Consider the following 18,671-nt stretch of genomic DNA (forward strand, 5'->3'; position numbering starts at 1 on the left):
TGCTGATAAAGGAAATTGCTGTCCATGAAAGGCTAGTCAAGCGGCAAACAGAAAGAACAGATGGCCTGCAGAGATTTGTGATTTCAGGAATTACTCTCAATTTTTCAATAAAAACATAATTCCTAGAGAGAGAAATATCTCTTATTTAGGCATTCACTGGGTGATTCTTGTATGTGCCATACTGGGGATTGAACCAAAAACCTTGATGTATCAGGATGATGCTTTAACCAAGTGTGCTAACCAGCCAGGGGTATTGTAAGGTACTTTCTGATGCTCATCAGATTCTTGTACTCTTGTGCTCAGAAACAGATGGCCAGGCACATCATCAAAGGGCACTCCCCCTGGACCCTTGAACACATTTCCTTTTGTCTCAGGATGGCTTCATACCTGCCCTCACCAGTAATGGTTATAAGCCTTCTACCTTTGTTCATATCACATAAGGAGTTCCCAAAAGGATCTTGAGAAGTCAGACTTTTCAATATATAAAACAGGCAAGGTTTTGATGACATAATACCAGGAAGAAGTTGTAATCATTTTTTTGGTCCTCTTTCCAAAAGTTAACATTGGCTGCAAACAAATCAGATTCATACCCAGGAAGAGGTGGATCACTGAATAAATAGGCCTTTGTTTTATAGGCATAGTGGGGAGAAAACATAAAGAAGTCAGTCACTGGAGCCTCAGAAAACACATCTTCTATAATAATAAAAGTGTAATATGCTAATTAGACTGGATATCTTTCTGGACAATCTTCTGGACAAAGCTGGGGTTGTGAGGGAAGCCTGGGTGCCGGGTGCCAGAGAGAAGCCAGTGCCAGCAGCGGGGGGGCGGGGGGCTCCTCTTGCATGAATTTTGTGCATCAGGCCTCTAGTTTCTAACTAAAGAATCAGGACCTAAAACTAATAGTTTGATTCATCAAATGAACACGAAGACAGTCATATAAGTGTGTAAGTCTTGTAGGACATAGTCATGCAAACATGTTATAGTACTATGTGATAAAGTCTGCATAGAACTGTCTTCAATGCTTTCTGGGTGCTACCTTAAAAACACTGTGTTTCTAAGAAAGAAATACAGAAAGTTACATCCTCAGAATCTTCTACAACTGGTACTGTTTTTCACTCCATTAAAATGAAATTTAAATTGAAAAGTATTTGCCCCCAAGAACACATTAGAAATGTCAGAAAGAAATGATGGGTCATCAATTAACTTCTTCAAAACTTTTTGCACCCAAAGTCAAAATATCATTTTCCTAGAAGGTGACAAAGAGGAGTACAGAAAATGCCCCATAGCTTCCTGATAAACTGAAAAATGTGAGAAAGAAGCATGGCTAGGCAGCCACACCCCAGGGAAGCAATACTGTGAAGAATAATATTAAATATTTATTAAAGGAAAGAAGTCCCAATAAATATTTGTTGAAGGTAAGAAGGAAGAGCACAGAACTGGAACCCCAGAAACCTAAGCTGTACTTTCAATCACTAGCTGAAGTGACCTGGAGCAAGTCCTTTAACCTGTTGTAACTCACTTTCCTCTGATAAAGGAAATTGCATAAAATGAAGACCTTACCTGAATACTATCTATTTATTTTTGTATTGGTGAAAAAGACAATAAGAAATTGTCATGTTTCTTGAGAAACATTGTTTCAATTCAGGCTAAGTATCAGGAAACAGTTCCTGTCACCCCAGGGGGCCTTTCAGAGACTTAAAACTAAAATAAGAGTTGCACCCATCGTTACCATTTTCTAAAGAACTGTTATTAAAGCGACAGTCCCGATCACTGCCATTTAGTATTGTACTATGTATGTCCCTCTCTGGGACTCCTTTCTTTTTCTCAGCCATAATGTCCCGTGTTCTTTTTCCTTCCATTCTATACCTCGCCAACAAGCTGAGTTCCAGGGAAACAGGAACACTCAGAAAGCCTTGGGCTGACTGTAAAATCGGTCGTGAAGTGTAGGACTCTCATTAATCCATTGATTGATTCAACAAGTGTTCACAGAGCGCCCTCTGGGGGCCACACGCTGAATGGGTAAAGGTAAAACTCCATGCTCCCACGCCAGACAGTTCCCACAGCTTCTGGGGTGGTTGCATGGATTTCCCTGCACTGCCCTCCGGACCCCAGCGCGGGAGCTCCTGTTTGAAGGCTGGGCCGGGGCTCCCGCGCGGGCCGCCCCCTCTGCCGGGCCTAGATGTCACCACTCCCACCTGATGGTCCCGCAGGGTCCTGCAGCCTGAGCTTTCAGCACCTGCCGGGCTCTGCGAGGGGAGGCCCAGGTGCCCGGCGGTGCTGGGGCGGAGCCTGCGCCTGTCAGCGCCGTCCTGCCCGGCCGTTGCCCTGGGGACACGCAGGGCATCCTGGGAACGTTCAGCTCTTTGTGCTTCTATAGCCAACAGCCTCCTGTGGCTGGTAGCACCGTGCATCTTTTTGTTTCTTTATACATTTTTTTTTTTTACTCACTTATTTTTTAGAGAAAGAAACATCGATTTGCTGTTCCACTTGTTTATGCAGTCTTTGGTTGATTCTTGCATGTGCCCTGACGGGATAGAAGCCCACAACTTTTTGGTATATGGGAAGACGCTCCAACTAACTGAGCTCCAACCAACTGAGCCACCTGGCTGGGGCTGATCTATTTTCTTTTTCTTCTTTTAAATCCTCACCCAAGGATATGGTTTTGAGAGAGAGAGAGAGAGAGAGAGAGAGAGAGAGAGAGAGAGAGAGAGAGATATCAATGTGAGAAACAATTGCCTCTTCTATGTGCCCCAACTGGGGATCAAACCTACAACCTAGGTATGTGCCCTGACCAGGAATAGAACCGTGACCTTTCAGTTCTATTAAACCAACTAAGCCACACCAGCCAGGGCAGTTCCTGTCTTGAATGGAGACAGTGACTGGGCTTTGTGAACAGGATCTTTTTTCTTATTTGTAATAGTTACTTTGCTGATTCTGCTGGGTGTTCTAGGTAATCAATAATATAATACATTCCATAATTTTTAATTTTTTTTGATTTCAGAGAGGAAAGAAGAGGGAGAGAGAAATAGAAACATCAATGATGAGAGAATCATTGATCAGCTGCCTCCTGCACCTCCCACACTCCGGATCAAGCCCAAAAGCTGGGCATGTGCCCTAATCGTGAATTGAACTATGACCTCCTAGTTCATAGGTTGACACTCAACCACTGAACCATGCTGGCGGGGCTCCAAAATTTAATTGGGATCTTTTTTCTTTCATTATGTCCCTTTAATGCAGTGGTTCTCAACCTTCTGGCCCTTTAAATACAGTTCCTCATGTTGTGACCCAACCATAAAATTATTTTCATTGCTATTTCATAACTGTAATGTTGCTACTGTTATGAATCCTAATGTAAATATCTGATATGCAGGATGATTTTAGGCAACCCCTGTGAAAGGGTCGTTCGACCACCAAAGGGGTCGCGACGCACAGGTTGAGAACCGCTGCTTTAATGTGATCTTCACTATTGGGCTCTTCAGATTATTTGTAGGACAAACATGTCAAACTCACCGCCCACAGGCCTCATGCCTCATTTATTTGGCCCGTGCTAACCTTTTGAGTTTGACATGTTTGTAGGAGATAGGCTTTTTTGGGCAGGAGGTGATGGGGGGGTTTTTTTGTTTGTTTTTTTTAAATAAATTTTATTGATATTTTACAGAAAGGAGGGAGAGGGATAGAGTTAGAAACATTGATCGGCTGCCTCCTGCACACCCCCTACTGGGGATGTGCCCGCAGCCAAGGCACATGCCCTTGACCGGAATCGAACCTGGGACCCTTTGGTCTGCAGGCCAACGCTCTACCCACTGAGCCAAACAGGTTAGGGCGGTGATGGGGTTCTTGTAGGCATCATTACTTATTCTTGAAGGTCTGGGATTGCACCAGCATATCTCAGCACTGATTTTTCCTTTGAGGAATTGGGGCAGAACAGGAAGGGGAGTTTTATGAACCTGTGCTTGTGCCACCTTGTTTCCCAGAAGTCCCTCTATTCTTTAAACATCGCTCTGGTATCTTTTTCATTTTTAGTGTGAGCAACCTGGGGCACTTGGGTTTAATTGGGACTTAGCCTTTTTCTCAACTTCCCCCAAAACATGCCATTTTTAACAAAATTCAAACACTCTGGATCTTTTAGGATCTCTGAGATCCTTCACATATGAGTCTGCGAGAACTCCAGCCTAGAGTCCCTGGCCTGCCGTTCCCTTCAAAACCACTACCTGCTTCACAGTCACATACTCTTCCTCCAGGTCCCCATGCTGCAGTGCTCCTCTGGAGCAGGCCACTGCCCCTCCTTAGCTATGCTGGGTCTATCGCTATGCTTTGTGAGGTTCGCAATGCTGTGAACACAACAGACATCAGTGCAGCTCTGAGTGATTAGAAACCTGCCTAAATGACACCATCTCTTAATATTATCAATCACCCTTGTTAGTGTCCCATCACTTAACACTAGAAAGACCGAAATTTTGTATATGCCTATATTGCCCAAAAGCAGTCAAAATGACTGCATTGTGAAAGAATAATATCGGAGCACTCTTCACTTATGTTCCTTAGCTTTTCCAATAACTCACTTCTATTCGACATTTCTTTCATGAATTTAGGGCGCAAAATAAATAAAATAAACAACTTATTAGAACAAGTATCACTGCATAAAGATTCGAATAACAAGTACTAGTTTAGCTAATTGAGCAACTGCAACTTATCCAGTATCGGCAATTTATCATGTACTTGTATGTTATCATGTGACGGTAATCGAAAAAAAATGAAAACTGTTATTTCAATACACAGCCGAACTGGTCATATAAGAAATTTACTCAATTCAATAATAAGAGTCATAATTTCCCAAGCAGTCAAAATGACTGCTTTTGGGCAATATAGGTATAACACATATATATATACCGGAAATGAAGGAGGGGGAGGTAACTACAATTACTAATAAACGCATTTATATGTTGTATAAAAAGTCACCAAATTCTAAGAAATTCTGTCATTATATACATCATTGTTTTTCTAATTGAAATTAATAAGCAGTCAAAATGACTTCCTTGGGCAATCTAGTGTTAAGGAAACATCGGGTGCTCTAAACTATTCAAGTGTAATCTGACTTACAGGTCTTTTTTCTTTGTTCTCTAAGACCCAAGGCCTCATTTCCTGGGATTCTCACTCTTCTGAACAGACTAAGGGCTATTTTGTTGAAGCCAGGCCTATTCTTAAGTAATTTTTAAAAAATGAGTCCTGCAGAAGATCCACAGATCACAGTAAGTGTTTTAGGAAAAAAGAAAGGATCCCAAGGCCAAGCACATTCAGAATATGATTCACAGTATGTCTTTCTCTCGGAGAGTCATGGACTGTGTCTGTGGGAAGCAGGGTGAGGGAATTGTTCAACTTTAAACTAATTGGTCATGTAATTTTTTTAATAAGAGTCTCTTTGGAGCTAGTGTTCCACAGAAAATAATCTGTGACATTGTTTCATAGCCATGTCTATTACTGTTTACTGACAATCTCATTTTCTATCAGCCTTCAGAATTACAAATCAGCCATTCTGTTACATGCAATGTGAACCCTCTAAAAGCCAGGAATTCTTTGTGTGAAAGAAAACTCTTTCTCTAAAGTAAACATTCTGTGCACACAGAACCCTCACTTAATGTACCAAAGGCGGCATTTTCCTGGACTTCTACTTGTATTGTGTTTACTTCTACTTCTACTTTTATTTGCTTGAAAACTCTCCACACTAAGCTGTTGCTGCCTGTTATTTTATCTCAACTTGGAATTTAGTCATCTGCTAATTGGGGTGAATGGGAATCTCATTTACTCTCTCAGGTTCAAATAGCATCTCTGTTCTGGAGCTCCCGAATCGACACCTTTCCCAATCTCTTAAATTCTAGTCCCGTACATTTTTGCACCTTCAGTTTTATATTTCTTCAACTCAGATTAGCCAATTCTTGCTGAAATTAGCAGCTTTTCCCTAGGGGAACTATGCATAATCACTGTGGAACTGCTGTGAAACTTAAGCACTCTCATCAACCATTCAGAAAACTTGTTTTATTACTATCAGTTTCCAAACAAGTCAATCTAACCAAATCTAATGTCTGCAACAAAATTCACTGGATTGAAACCACGCCAGCTTAGGATCATATATGAAAAAAGAAAAGGGGAATGACATGTAACAGCCAGTACTAGAGGGATTTCCTGTCTCAATTCAACCTGGGATTTCAAAGCTAGCTAAGTATTTGGGTAAAATTGCCACTTAAGATGGTAGGAAAAACAAATGTCTCTTTTTATCAATGGATAGAAAATACAACTGGTGATGATTTAAGAAAATTCTTAGTGGTTTCTTATATTCCTAACTTGTATTACATTCTTGCTCAAAAGGGGCCCTTGTTCCTGAAACCTGTGCCTGGAGTGTGACAAGAGCTTCCCCGAGCGGCCTGCTGAAGGTCCACCAGCGTGTGCAGCAGTGGGTTCAGCTATGGTTGCTGTGGATCCCCAGGCACCATGAGCCCGATGGCTGCTTATCTGGATGGCTGCCACTCTGTCTCAGCTCCAGTCAGCCTCGATCATGGCAAACAGCTGGCTGAGCCGTTTCTGAATGTCAGGCCCACTCGGAGCACGACAGGATTTTGTGTGCACTCGGATGTGTTCAGCAAGTTTGGACTTATAAATGAAGCCCTTCCCACAGTCGCCACAGGCAAAAGGCCTTTCTGGCCGATGTATGCGCTGGTGCCTAAGCATGTGTCCCTTTTCCCGGAAGGTTTTGTCACACTCAGGGCAGTGGAAAGGTCGCTCTCCTGTGTGCAGGCCTTGGTGGCTGAGCAGCTGTGCCTTCAAGCGGAAACTCTTGTCACATTTCAGACACCGAAAAGGCTTCTCCCCTGTGTGTGTCCTGATGTGTTCGACAAGTTTTGACTGCTTGGCAAAGCCTTTGCCACACTCACAGGAGAACGGCATCTGCCCGCTGTGCAGCAGCTGGTGGGCCTTCATGTCTGCCTTCACACGGTAGCTCTTGTCACACTGCGGGCACTGGAAGGGCCTCTCTCCGGTGTGCAGGCGCTGGTGACTCAGCAGCTGCCCCTTGAGGCGGAAACTCCGGTCGCAGTCGGCGCACTGGAAGGGCCTCTCCCCACTGTGCACGCGCAGGTGCTCGGTGAGCTTAGACCGCCTGGTGAAGCCCTTGCCGCACTCCGCACAGGAGAACGGCCTCTCGGCGCTGTGGGTGCGCTGGTGGGCCTTCAGGATGCCCTTCAGGCGGAAGCTCTTGTCACACTCGGGGCACTGGAAAGGCCTCTCCCCGCTGTGCACACGCAGGTGCTCCCGGAGCTTGCACTGGTGAGTGAAGCCGCGGCCACACTCACTGCAGGAGAATGGCCTCTCCCCACTGTGTCGGAGCCGGTGGGCTCTCAACATGCTCTTCAGACGGAAGCTCAGCTCACACTCGGGGCACTGGAAGGGCTTCTCATCCGTGTGCAGTCGCTGGTGCCTCAGCAGCTGTCCCCTCTGGCGGAAATTCCTGCCACACTCGGCACACCAGAAAGGCTTCTCCCCGCTGTGCACTCGGGTGTGCTCGGCGAGTCTGCACTGTTTGCTGAACCCCTTGCCACACTTCCTGCAGGAGAAGGGTCTCTCTCCACTGTGCACACGCTGGTGGACCTTCAGCAGGCCCCTCAGGCGGAAGCTCTTACCACACTCCAGGCACGGGAAGGGCTTTTCCCCCTGGTGCACCCTGACATGGCTGGTGAGCTTGGCCCTGGTAGAGAAGCACTTGTCACATGCTGTGCAAAGGAATGGCCTCTCTCTGGCAGGGCAGCGCTGGAGGACACGCTCCATGCCCCCCATCAAGTGGCAGCGCTCCTCAAGAGGCAGGCCTGGGCCTGGCCTCTGTCCTGAGTGCACACTGCTGAGCCTGGCCTTCTCACAGAAGGCCCTGTCGCCCTCTCTCGGGAAGACTGGCCTCGCCCCGCTGCGCTGGCCCTGGTGAGCCTGTATGCTGGTCTTGGGGAGAAAGCTCGTGTCACATCTGGGGCACTGGGAAGGGCTCTCCCCCTGGTGCAGAAGGTGGTGGCTGAAGAGGGTCCACTTGTGATGGAAGCACATACTGCAATCAGGGCACTGCAGTGGGCTCTTCCCTGTGTGTGTGGCCAGATGGTTAAACAAATCCCGCTTTAGGCAGAAGCTCCTCCCACATTCATGACATCGGAAGTGCCTCTGTCCCCGAGGGGTGCTCCACTGATGCCGCAGGTCAGCTTGTCTGCCGAGTTTCTTCCAGGCCCCATGCGGCTGGTCCTTCGAGTGGCTCCCCTGGTGCTTCTCTACACGATGCTTCTTCCAAAAGCTTTCCCCACAGACAGGGCAAGGATGTGGGGTGCCCTCCCAGGAGGTCATCTCCTGGAGGCCTGGGGGACCCAGAGTTCTGGGGTTCAAGAGTCTTTCTCTGTGGGTGGGTTTCCAGGAATGGTGGGCTGCTGGGAGGAGAGCCCGTGGATCGTGTCTGTCTGGCTTCATGAAGGTGATGTTTTGGTCCGGCCTGAAGGAAACATCTTCATTTTTTCTTAGTAAGGGTTCGGAGGAACCCTGGCTCTCAAGAGGATCGACTTGGAAATGGCATTCGGATTCTCTTGAATTCACAGCTTGCTGGCTTCCTGAAACTGAAACCAAAAATTCAGTCAGAATTCGTGTCTATGGCGTGATGAAAGGCTATGGCACTAGGAAAGTGATCTCCAACAGTGACCTCTGGTGGCCTGGGAACCCAGTTTCCACTAAACTGTACACAGGGCACGTTTCAGTTTGGTTCCGTTTCATGACCAGGAGTTTGGTGAGTCTGCTGAAAGTAAACCGAACAGACTTTCTTAGAATAAGAGGAAAATACAGGTCACAAATGTAGGGCCTAAGCTCTGAACCCAGCATGTCTGGGTTCGAATCCCATGTGCCCACTGAAACATTTGTCAAGCTCCTTTGGCTTCAGATCCTCCTCCTAGAGAAACAGGGTACCAATGAGACTGCTGTGAGAATGAAAGGAGCTAATGTGTGCCGAGCGCTCAGCATGAGCCTGGCGGACTGCACATCCTGTCAACGTTCACCCCGATTGCCCCGTTCTGATGTGCACATTCCTGGAGTCAGGAAGGGAAAAGGGCAGTGTCACTGACAGCCCTGACTGACATGTGGCTCTGTGTGCTCCACAGCTGCCCCGAAGCCAGGCAGCAAGGCCTTGGGTCTGTTCCTCCCTCTTCCAACTTCCTTCTAACTATTTTTTCCTTCTTTCTTCTTCTCTTTTCCCTTCTAACTATTTAAAATGGTTTCTTGAAAGAAAAGCAGGTGGCAAAAAGTGAAATAATTTGTGCAGAAAAACTTTTATTCTCCAGAAAGCAGCAGCTAAAAGCTAAACAAACTACTGACCAGATTTCTTGGAATGATGCCCACATTTGACTTTCTCATCCCATACCTAACACTGACTCTGAGGAATCCAGAAGCCCCAGACTCTCCATCAGGACAGGAAACAAGTGGAGAGCTAAGGTTTAGCCATTCCAACAGAGACAACAGTCTCCAGACGGGAGGAAGCAATTTCCCCCCACCCCTACTCAGAACAGCTCACACCTACTGAGCTCTTACTACTTTAACCCTATAATGTACGTACTTTTATTAGCTTCATGTTATAGTTAGGAAATGAAATACTGAGAGGATGAATAACCTGCTCAAGGTCACTCAGAAAAGGCAAGATCCAGACGCAGGCTCCAGAACCCAGATGCCAAGCCTCAGCCCAGCCAAACAAGACAAGATCAGAAGTAATTAGAAGTAAGAAACCTGAATGTGACATCGTTAAGGACAGGGCCCTGATTTCTTTATACTTACTCCAAAACTGCTGTCCCTCAATAACTGGATCGAAATGCAAATCAGCAGGGTTGAAAATCACGTTTCCTGACTTCTGTGGTTCTCCGAAATTCCTGAAGAGCTCTCTCCCCTGTTCAATCCGGGATATCAGCTCCGGTTTGGGAAGTCCACCATCTGTACAGAGAAGCCAAATGGGAGTTTGGTTTCCTTGAGTGTGAAATTTAAAGCACACTGACTTTTTAAATTTCTTAAAATTTACTCGGGACAATGTAGGAAAAGAGATATCAAAAAACAGATTATAATCTGGCTGGTGATGCTAAGTGGTGAGAGCGTCGGCCCACGCACCAAAGGATTTCTGGTTTGATCCCCAGTCCAGACAGGGCACATGCAGGAGGCAACCAATCCATGTGTCTCTCTCACATCATCAATGTTTCTCTCTCCTCCCTTCCATTCTCTCTTAAAATCAATGGAAAAAATATCCTTAGGTGAGGATTAACAAAAAAATAATAATAATTTACACAAAGAAGAGCAAAACTTCCCACACATAACATGAGATAAGCTATCTCGTGCTATTTTAATCTTGTCTTTGTCCCCATATATCTAGCAATGCTGTATATTGTCATGGGTTTCATAAAATATACTCGTAGTGTGCTCTGAAAATGGTGGGACAACTAGAGATCCCTGGGAAGAGGGGGGTATACAAAAATAAGAACTGAAATGGTTGTCCCTGGAAATTTCAAAGTAGGTGGCTCCAGCAAAAATTCTCTCAGAAGTACTTCTAGTGACAGTGCTAACGACAACCTAAACCATGGCTGAGTTCTGCTAGAACAGAGTGGGTTGCAATGAGTAAAATGATGAATTAAAAGTTACAAGATTCTCAAATATATATGTCGCCATTCTCCTATAAGAAAGGTTTACTCTCTGTATTTTCAAGTAAAACTTTTTTTCAGTAACAACCAAAAGTATGCTTCAAAGGTTGCTAGAGGAGGTTGTGGATGGCCGGATCAGAGGAGAGACAATCTGGGCAATGCCTCCAGGATAAATGTCAGATGGCACCAGACAGGTGCAGACTGGTCACACACTGCTCCCGAGTCCTCCTCAGCCTCCGAAATCTGACTTCAACACCCAAAGAATTCTAAGGCTGCTCTCATGAAAAAAAAAAATCACTATCTTTTTAAAAAATCCATACATTTATTATCAATCTTCATCTGGGTTGAACTCCCAGCAGCTTTTGAAATAAAAGTATTTTTCCAAAAACAAACAAAACAATATTCAACTACATAACATCCAAAAGAGTAAAATACTTAGGAATAAAATTAATAAAATAAAATTAATACTTAGGAATAAAATTAATAAAGAGTAAAATACTTAGAAATAAAATTAATGCAAGACTTGTAAAATAAAAACGGTGAAATATTGTTTTAAAATATTTTAAAGTCCTAAATAAATGGAAAGATATCCCATGTTCATAAATTGGAAGACTTAATGTTAAGATGACAATATTCCCCAAATCCCATCTGCTTACTTGTGGGGGCAGGGGACGGAGTAGAAATTGACAAACTGATCCTAAGAGCAATAATAATCAAAACAATGTTGTAGGGACATAAGGATAGACATATAGATGGATGAAATAGAATTGAGAATCCAGAAATAAATGGACATTTATAGTGAATTGATTTTCCAAAAGAATCAATTGACTAGAGAGAATTTGATAGGGGGAAAATAGTATTTTCAACAAATGGTGTTGGGACAATTGGATACCCATATGTAAAAGTAGATTTCTACCTCACACCATATACAAAAACTAACTCAAAACACATCAAAGACCTAAATGTAAGTGCTAAAAGGATAAGACTCTTGGAAGAAAACATAGGAGTGAATCTTTAGGACTTTGGATTAGGCAATGGTTTCTTAGATATGGCATCAAAAGTTCAAGCAACAAAAGAAAAAATAAACTGGACTTCTTCAAAATTGAAAGCTTTTGTGCTTTAAAGGACACCATGAAGAAAGTAAATAGAAAACCCACAGAATAGAAAAAAATAGTTGCAAATTATGTATCTGCTAAAGGCCCAGGGTACAGAACAAATAGAGAACACTTATAATTCAACAATAAAAAGAGAAATAACCCAATGTAAAAATGGGCAAAGTATTTGAATAGACATTTCTTCAAAGAAGATTTAAAAAAAAATGCTCACCATGGTGAGCCATTAAGGAAATGCAGACCACAACCACAACGATAGATCCATTTGATTTTGATGCTTGGAATATTCTTTTTGGGTAGCACAGAAGTAATGACATAATTACCTATAGACTCAATTATTTTAATTGGTTCTTTAATAATAATGATGAAAATAATGTAACATCTTAGCTATGTTTCAGAAACACTCTATAGAAAGTACCTGGAAAAATTATGGTAATTAAACAAAATATAAGTATTAGAAACTTTTCAATCTAAAGGAAATGGTCTGGCTGTCAAGAACTGGCAGGAGAGATGGAAGGAAGTATAGGAGAACTAACTACCTTATCTTCATATACTAAAGGAGTCAAGAGATGTAAATTTCATGGCACACAATCTAGAAGTTTATTATTTAAATCATTAAAGTAGCCAATAGAGGCATGAAAAATTATCAAAATCTGGGGAGAAAGGAGACAGAAAATTGACAGCGTAAGTGGGCTAATGCCTCCTTTTTCATAGTAATGAGTTCATTAATGCTGCCTAAACATGATAAGAAAAGAAACAGAGATGTAAGCATGACAGTTACACAGATTGAAGGAAACCACAGTGAGAACTAAAATAGAAATGGTTAGCCCTGGCCGGGTAGCTCAGTTGGTTAGAGTGTTGTCTTGACACACCAAGGTTGTGGGTTCAATCCCTGGTCAGGGCACATATGAGAATCAACCAATGAATGCATAAATAAATGGAACAACAAATCAATCTCTCTCTTTCTCATCAATTTAAAAAAGAAAAAAATGGTTAAAAGTGGTTGCCTTTAGGGAATTAACTGAGGGAGTGAGAATGAAGAGATTTTACCATTTGATGCTTTTCTGAAAGAAAGACCTGAATTTTTAATAAACATATTTGATAATAAAAAGAAATATAAAGACCAAGTAAGCAGCAAGACTAAAAAGAACACCCATGACCACAACCATGCAGAGACAGCTGCTGTTCAACATGTCCATGGAAAGCCTTGCCAAATCTCATTGTAGGGGAAAGTAACATTAGCGTTTCCAAGGCATATGGACACCCCCGGAAAAAGTGACAGACAAGAATACCCTAGGTTAAAATATCTGGGTACTGTATGAATATGAGCTAGGCATGTGCCCATGTGGAAAATCCTGGAATCTGAAAGTATGTAGAGACTAAATGCCCTGAAATATACTTATTTAGTCACTCCTGACCACCTTACATTCCATGCTGCATCAAATATTCTCATGTAACGTTGTCTACCCTTGAGTAGGGATCAGCAATGCTGACGGGAGTATTAGTGGAAGAATATGGGGTAAAAGTGCTTTTCTGAGTTAATTTCTGAGAAATCTGGCTAGCTGACCGACCAATAGGAACATCATACAGTACCCAGTTCCATGATTTACCCACAAAAACAGGTTGAACAGTTCTTACCTAGAGAAACCAGAATCTCATAATTGGTTCTCATCACACGCTTGTAAAGCTCCTTCTGCCAGGCCTCTAGATCCTGCCATTCTTGCTCCGAGAAGTAAATGGCAATATCCTCAAAAGTCAGAGGTACCTGCAAGTACACACATAATACACATACAAGCGTGATTGCTTCAAAATGACTCTGGCTCCTTCTCAGCCATTTAAAAGACTTTTGGAGCGGACACAGTTTTCAATGTTTGGCAGCTTCTTTCTTGGGAACAGCTCCTTCCCTGTTCCAGTTATGTGGTTCTGTTGTTAACCACAACTCTTCGATATTCCAAAAAGAATCCGGCACTTTGACCCTAGCTAATAAAACATTTCTTTACACCTGTGCCAGCACAGGATGTCCTTAAGACTTATGTTTTTGCCAATGTGATGGGTAAAAAAATTGTATTTCACTGTTCTAATATGCATTAACCTGTGAGACTTAACATCCTTTTCATACTTTTTGGGGACGGTCCACATGTCTTTGTGCATGACTGTTCATATCCTTTGTTCAGCGTTCTAGTGGGCTCTTATAATTTGAATGAACTTTCTTATATTGGGGTTAATTCTTTGCTTGACTAGAAATGTTTTCTCCCAATATATCAATTGTATTTTGACTTTATATTCGCCAAACATTCCGAGCCTTTCATTTAGTTAAAAATCTGAGTCTTTTCCATATTGTTTCATTTTAAGTGTTTCCCACTTCATAAGTTTACAGATATTCTACTAATTTTTTTAAACATTTAGATTTAGTTTAATCCTAGAGGCAATTGGTATATCTATTTACATATATATGGAGAGCCAATCATACAACACTATTAAATACAATATTCTTTCTCCTTAGACGGAAATATCAACCGTTAGCCCTTGCATATACAGTTGACCCTTGAAACATCCCGGGGTTAGGGTTGTATCTTTTATGTACAATTTATGTATCTTTTCCACTGCTTGGGAGTTGGCACCCAAGCTGAAGCCCAACCAACTGAGCCACACCAGCCAGGGTTAAATTTTTTTTAAAAAAAAATCTTTGTTTAAAGTATTACATAGGTCCTCCTTAAAAAATACTTTAAGTTTTAGAGAGAGAAAATAGGAGGGGAAGAGGGAAAAAACCCTAACTTGTTGTTCCATTTATTTATGCATTCATTGGTTGCTTCGTGTATGTGTCCTGACCAGAGATCCAACTAGCAACCTTGGCATATAGGGAGGATGTTCTAACCAACTGAGCTACCAGCCAGAGTTCCTATCTTTTTTTAACATCTCACTGACAAACTTTTTTTTTATGTTACTGATTTGAGCCAGTTGGCGTGGTGCAGTGGTTGAGCGTCAACCTATGAACCAGGTCTCGGTTCAATTCCTGGTCAGGACACATGCCTGGGTTGCAGGCTGGATTCCCAGTGTGGGATGTGCAGGAGGCAGCCGATCAATGATTCTCTCTTATTGATGTTTCTATTTCTCTCTCCCTCTCATTTCCTGAAATCCATTTTTTAAGTTATTGACTTGAGAGAGAAACATCGATTCATTGCCCCACCCATTCAGGCATCCACGGGTTGATTGTCCCATGTGCCCTGACCAGGGACAGTACCCGAAACCCTGGCATATTGGTCAATACTCCAGTCAACTAAGCCACCTGGCCAGGGCCACCACTGATAAACTTTTTGACTGTTGTGTGCCTAACACCGTTTCTCCATTAAGCTGTGGTTTTTATTGCATGATTTTGCCTGGCACTGTGATTTTTTGAAATGCATATGATGTATTATAGCAGAATTGAGTGTTTTTATTTGTGTTAAATATACTTATTCTCTTCTCTATAGTAATTTCCTTACTTTTAAATATAGTTTTATTGATTTCAGCGAGGAAGGGAGAGGAAAGGAAATATCAATGATGAGAGAGAATCATCAATTGGCTGCTTCCCACACGCCCCACTGGGGATTGAGCCCACAACTGGGTATGTGGGGACTGAACTATGATCTGGTTCATATATAGATGCTCAACCACTGAGCAACATCAGCCGGGCAAATTCCTTACTTTTAAACAGATGTTTTTCAAAAATGCTCAAAAAGCCTTTATTTATTACTTTAATTTTCAGTTTACAAGATCCAAAAAAATCACAGACTGTAATAAGCATCCTTGTATTTACCATTGACCTAACAAATTTAACATTTTTTCTTCAAATTTCCTTTTAATAAAACAGAACATGATAGATGAAGCTCAAGTCTTCTTGGTCCACTCTTCAATCTTCTTACATTCAGTCTTATTCTCCTCCTCTTGGAGACGTAAACAGTATGATGAATGTGGTAACTTTTCATTTCATGTTTTTAACTTTTAATACTCATACATATCTATGAATAATATATACTATTGCTTTGTCTTTTATGCAAAAGTGCTTTATTATACTACAACTTGCATTTTTCATTCAACATTTTGTGATCTGTTTATATTGCTAGAGAACTGATTTATTGTAATTTTGTATAGAGTTTCATTGTCTGAATTTCACAATTTTCAATCCATTTTCAGTTCTGTGAATTACCTATTCATATCCTTTGCCTATATTTTTACTGAGCCACTTGTCCTTTCATTTTGAAGACTTCTTTATATGCTTTGTACATTGATTGTTGACTACATTAGGTCGCAAATGCTTTCTCCTAGGGTGTCTAAATATTTAAATTTTATTTATGCTGTCTAATACTATACATAAAATTTTTATTTATTGTGATGTAAATATATCAATCTTTTCTTAGGTTATTTTGTTTTCTGTGTTTTAAGGAAACTTTTTTTTACACTAAGGTTACAAAGATATTCTACATTTTCTTCCAAAAGGCTGATGTTTAATTTTATGTTTACATTTTTTTTTAACCTCACCCAAGAAATGAGGGTATTTTTTCCATTGATTTTTAGAGAGTGGAAGAGAAGAGGTAGGGGGAGAGACAGAGAAACATCAGTCTGAGTGAGTGAGAGACATCAACTGGTTGCCTCCTGCACGCACCCGAAATTGAGGATCAAATCTGCAACCCAGGTATGAGCCCTCAACTGAAATTGAATCTGCAACTCTCCAGTAAGCAGGCTCATGCTCTAACCACTGAGCACGCCAGCCAGGGCTTGTGTTTAGATTTTTAACTTACATGGAATGAATGTAATTTCTTAATGGTATACAGTAGTGATTACCTCAATGTTTTTTGCTTTTTTCCCCCAATGGAAAGTCAATTGTCCCAAATACTGCTCTTGAAAGTCTGTGTATTAGTGTTCTAGGGCTGTTGTAATAAAGTACCACAAACTAGATGGCTTAAAACAATGAAAACGTGTCCTCTCACAATTCTGGTGGCTAGTCCGAAAACAGAGTGTTAGCAGGCCCAGCTCTCTCTGAAGGCTCCAATGGAGACTCTATTCCATGCCCTTCCCTTGTGCCTGGTGGTGGCTGTCCACCCTTGGCATAGCTTGGCTTAAAGCTGCCGTTCTCTGCTGTCATATGGCCTTTTCCTTTGGAGTATCTAGGTTTCTGTGTCTCTTCTTCTGTGTCTCTAAAGCAGCAGTTCTCAACCTGTGGGTCATGACCCCTTTGGGGGTCGAACTACCCTTTCACAGGAGTCGCCTAAGACCATCAAAAAACACATATATAATTACATATTGTTTTTGTGATTAATCACTATGCTTTAATTATGTTCAGTTTGTAACAATGAAATTGGGGGGTCACCACAACATGAGGAACTGTATTAAAGGGTCGCGGCATTAGGAAGGTTGAGAACCACTGTTAAAGTCTGTGGTTCCAGAAGGACTTGCATTTTGGAGAGGTATTCAATCTGGTACAGTCTGCTTCAGGGTGCTCTTTTGGTTTCCACTGCTCTGTCTCTCTCCACACAAAACAGAACTGTATCAATTCTACAGATTTATAAGTCAGTCTTATTATTTTCTGGGGCAATTCCTCCTTCTTTGCTCTTTTTTTTTTCTCTTTAAGAATCACATTATTGATCTTTATTTTTCCAAATGAAATTTATAAATTATCTAAATTCGTAAAAATCTTACTGCCATTTTGATAAAACTGCAGTAAATTTATACATTAAGTTGGAAGAAAAGTATCATCTTTTCTTCTATAGGCACGGTATACCTCCCCTTTATCTATCATTTCCTCTATAAATGTATTGCATATCCTTTCTATTTTTAATCCAAGGAATTATGTCTTTTGTGGAGATTGTTAACAGTATTTTAAAATTAATGATCTCATGAATTCGTTTAGGATTCAGCAAAAACGTTCAATATTGAGAAGTTTATATAGAAAAACATAATAAAAATGGCCCCTCTCTAAACCTCAGTTTCAGCACAACACTAATGAAATCATATGTGCTCTAGGTTTTCATGTCCTCTTCTGACCCTTTCAGTCTATCACCATCCTTCCTTCTTACACTCAACACGAACTTGAACGTCAGCGGCTGATTCTGACATTTAAGCCCCTGCCAAGCACCGCGGCGCCGGGCACAATCGTGTCGTTGACACCTGTTCTGAATTCAGCAGCTAAAGCTGGCTGAACGGTGACACGGGCGGGCCCCCGGCCTCCTTCCGTCCTCCTCCCGGTCCGCCCGCGCGCCCGGTGCCCCGACCCCGGCGCCGCCCGCTCCCGGCTCTGCCCGTCCACGCTCGGCTGCGTTCAGGTCTGTCCACGGAAGCGCCCCCGGCGTGGCGGTCCCCGGACCCTACACCCCAAGCCTAGCGCGGCCCACACTGCGCCCCACCTGTCCGCCCGCCGGCCGGCCAGGCTGGAAACAACAGACCCGACCCGAACCTGGGCGTCCGCACGAGGCACCCCTTACCGGAGCCCGCTCAGCCATGGCCTTTCGCTGCTCCGCCGGGCCCCGGCGGCCGGCGCCTCGCTCTCCGCCCCGCCCAGCAGGCCCAGCCCCGGCGCGGTGCACGCTGGGAGTTGAGGCCGGCCGACGCCCCGCCCCCACACCGCCCCCTGCTGCCGGGAGGAGCGAACGCCGCCTGCAGGAGCCGCCCGAGTTGCCCGTAGTTGTGGAGGGGCACAGCCTGGCTGCCCAGGGGAGCCGCCACCTGTTGGGGACGGACCCTGGCACTCTCTTGGGGGCTCAAGGGTGACAGACAAAGACCATTGCGAATTGAAAGAGCTGGAGAGGGACGAAGACAGAGGTGTAAATGCAGTCAAGTGGAAATGGATGGAGAGGAGACAGGGATGGGGGTCACATCTGGTTCCACCCCAAAACCGACCCCC

At 43.1% G+C, this 18,671-nt stretch overlaps 1 protein-coding gene across 3 annotated transcripts; it reads right to left on the reverse strand.

Annotated features, from left to right (window-relative positions):
* Nucleotides 1-6,013: 6,013 nt before the first annotated feature.
* Nucleotides 6,014-18,370, reverse strand: ZNF786 (zinc finger protein 786). 3 transcript variants are annotated; one of them, XM_059712106.1, is made up of 5 exons: nt 18,253-18,286; nt 16,616-17,039; nt 13,433-13,559; nt 9,835-9,987; nt 6,014-8,633 (listed from the first exon to the last, which is right to left on the reverse strand). In XM_059712106.1, the coding sequence occupies exons 3-5, from the start codon at nt 13,464-13,466 to the stop codon at nt 6,529-6,531; spliced, it is 2,292 nt and encodes a 763-aa protein (XP_059568089.1). In that variant the 5' UTR covers nt 13,467-13,559; nt 16,616-17,039; nt 18,253-18,286; the 3' UTR covers nt 6,014-6,528. The 3 variants fall into 3 exon arrangements, with proteins under 3 accessions (XP_059568089.1, XP_059568088.1, XP_059568087.1); XM_059712105.1 differs by lacking the exon at nt 16,616-17,039 and having other exon boundaries at nt 18,253-18,370; XM_059712104.1 differs by lacking the exon at nt 16,616-17,039 and having other exon boundaries at nt 18,175-18,285.
* Between the last annotated feature and the right edge of the window lie 301 nt (nt 18,371-18,671).

The sequence above is a fragment of the Myotis daubentonii genome, chromosome 10 (assembly GCF_963259705.1).
Source record: "Myotis daubentonii chromosome 10, mMyoDau2.1, whole genome shotgun sequence".
Classification (NCBI taxonomy): domain Eukaryota; kingdom Metazoa; phylum Chordata; class Mammalia; order Chiroptera; family Vespertilionidae; genus Myotis; species Myotis daubentonii.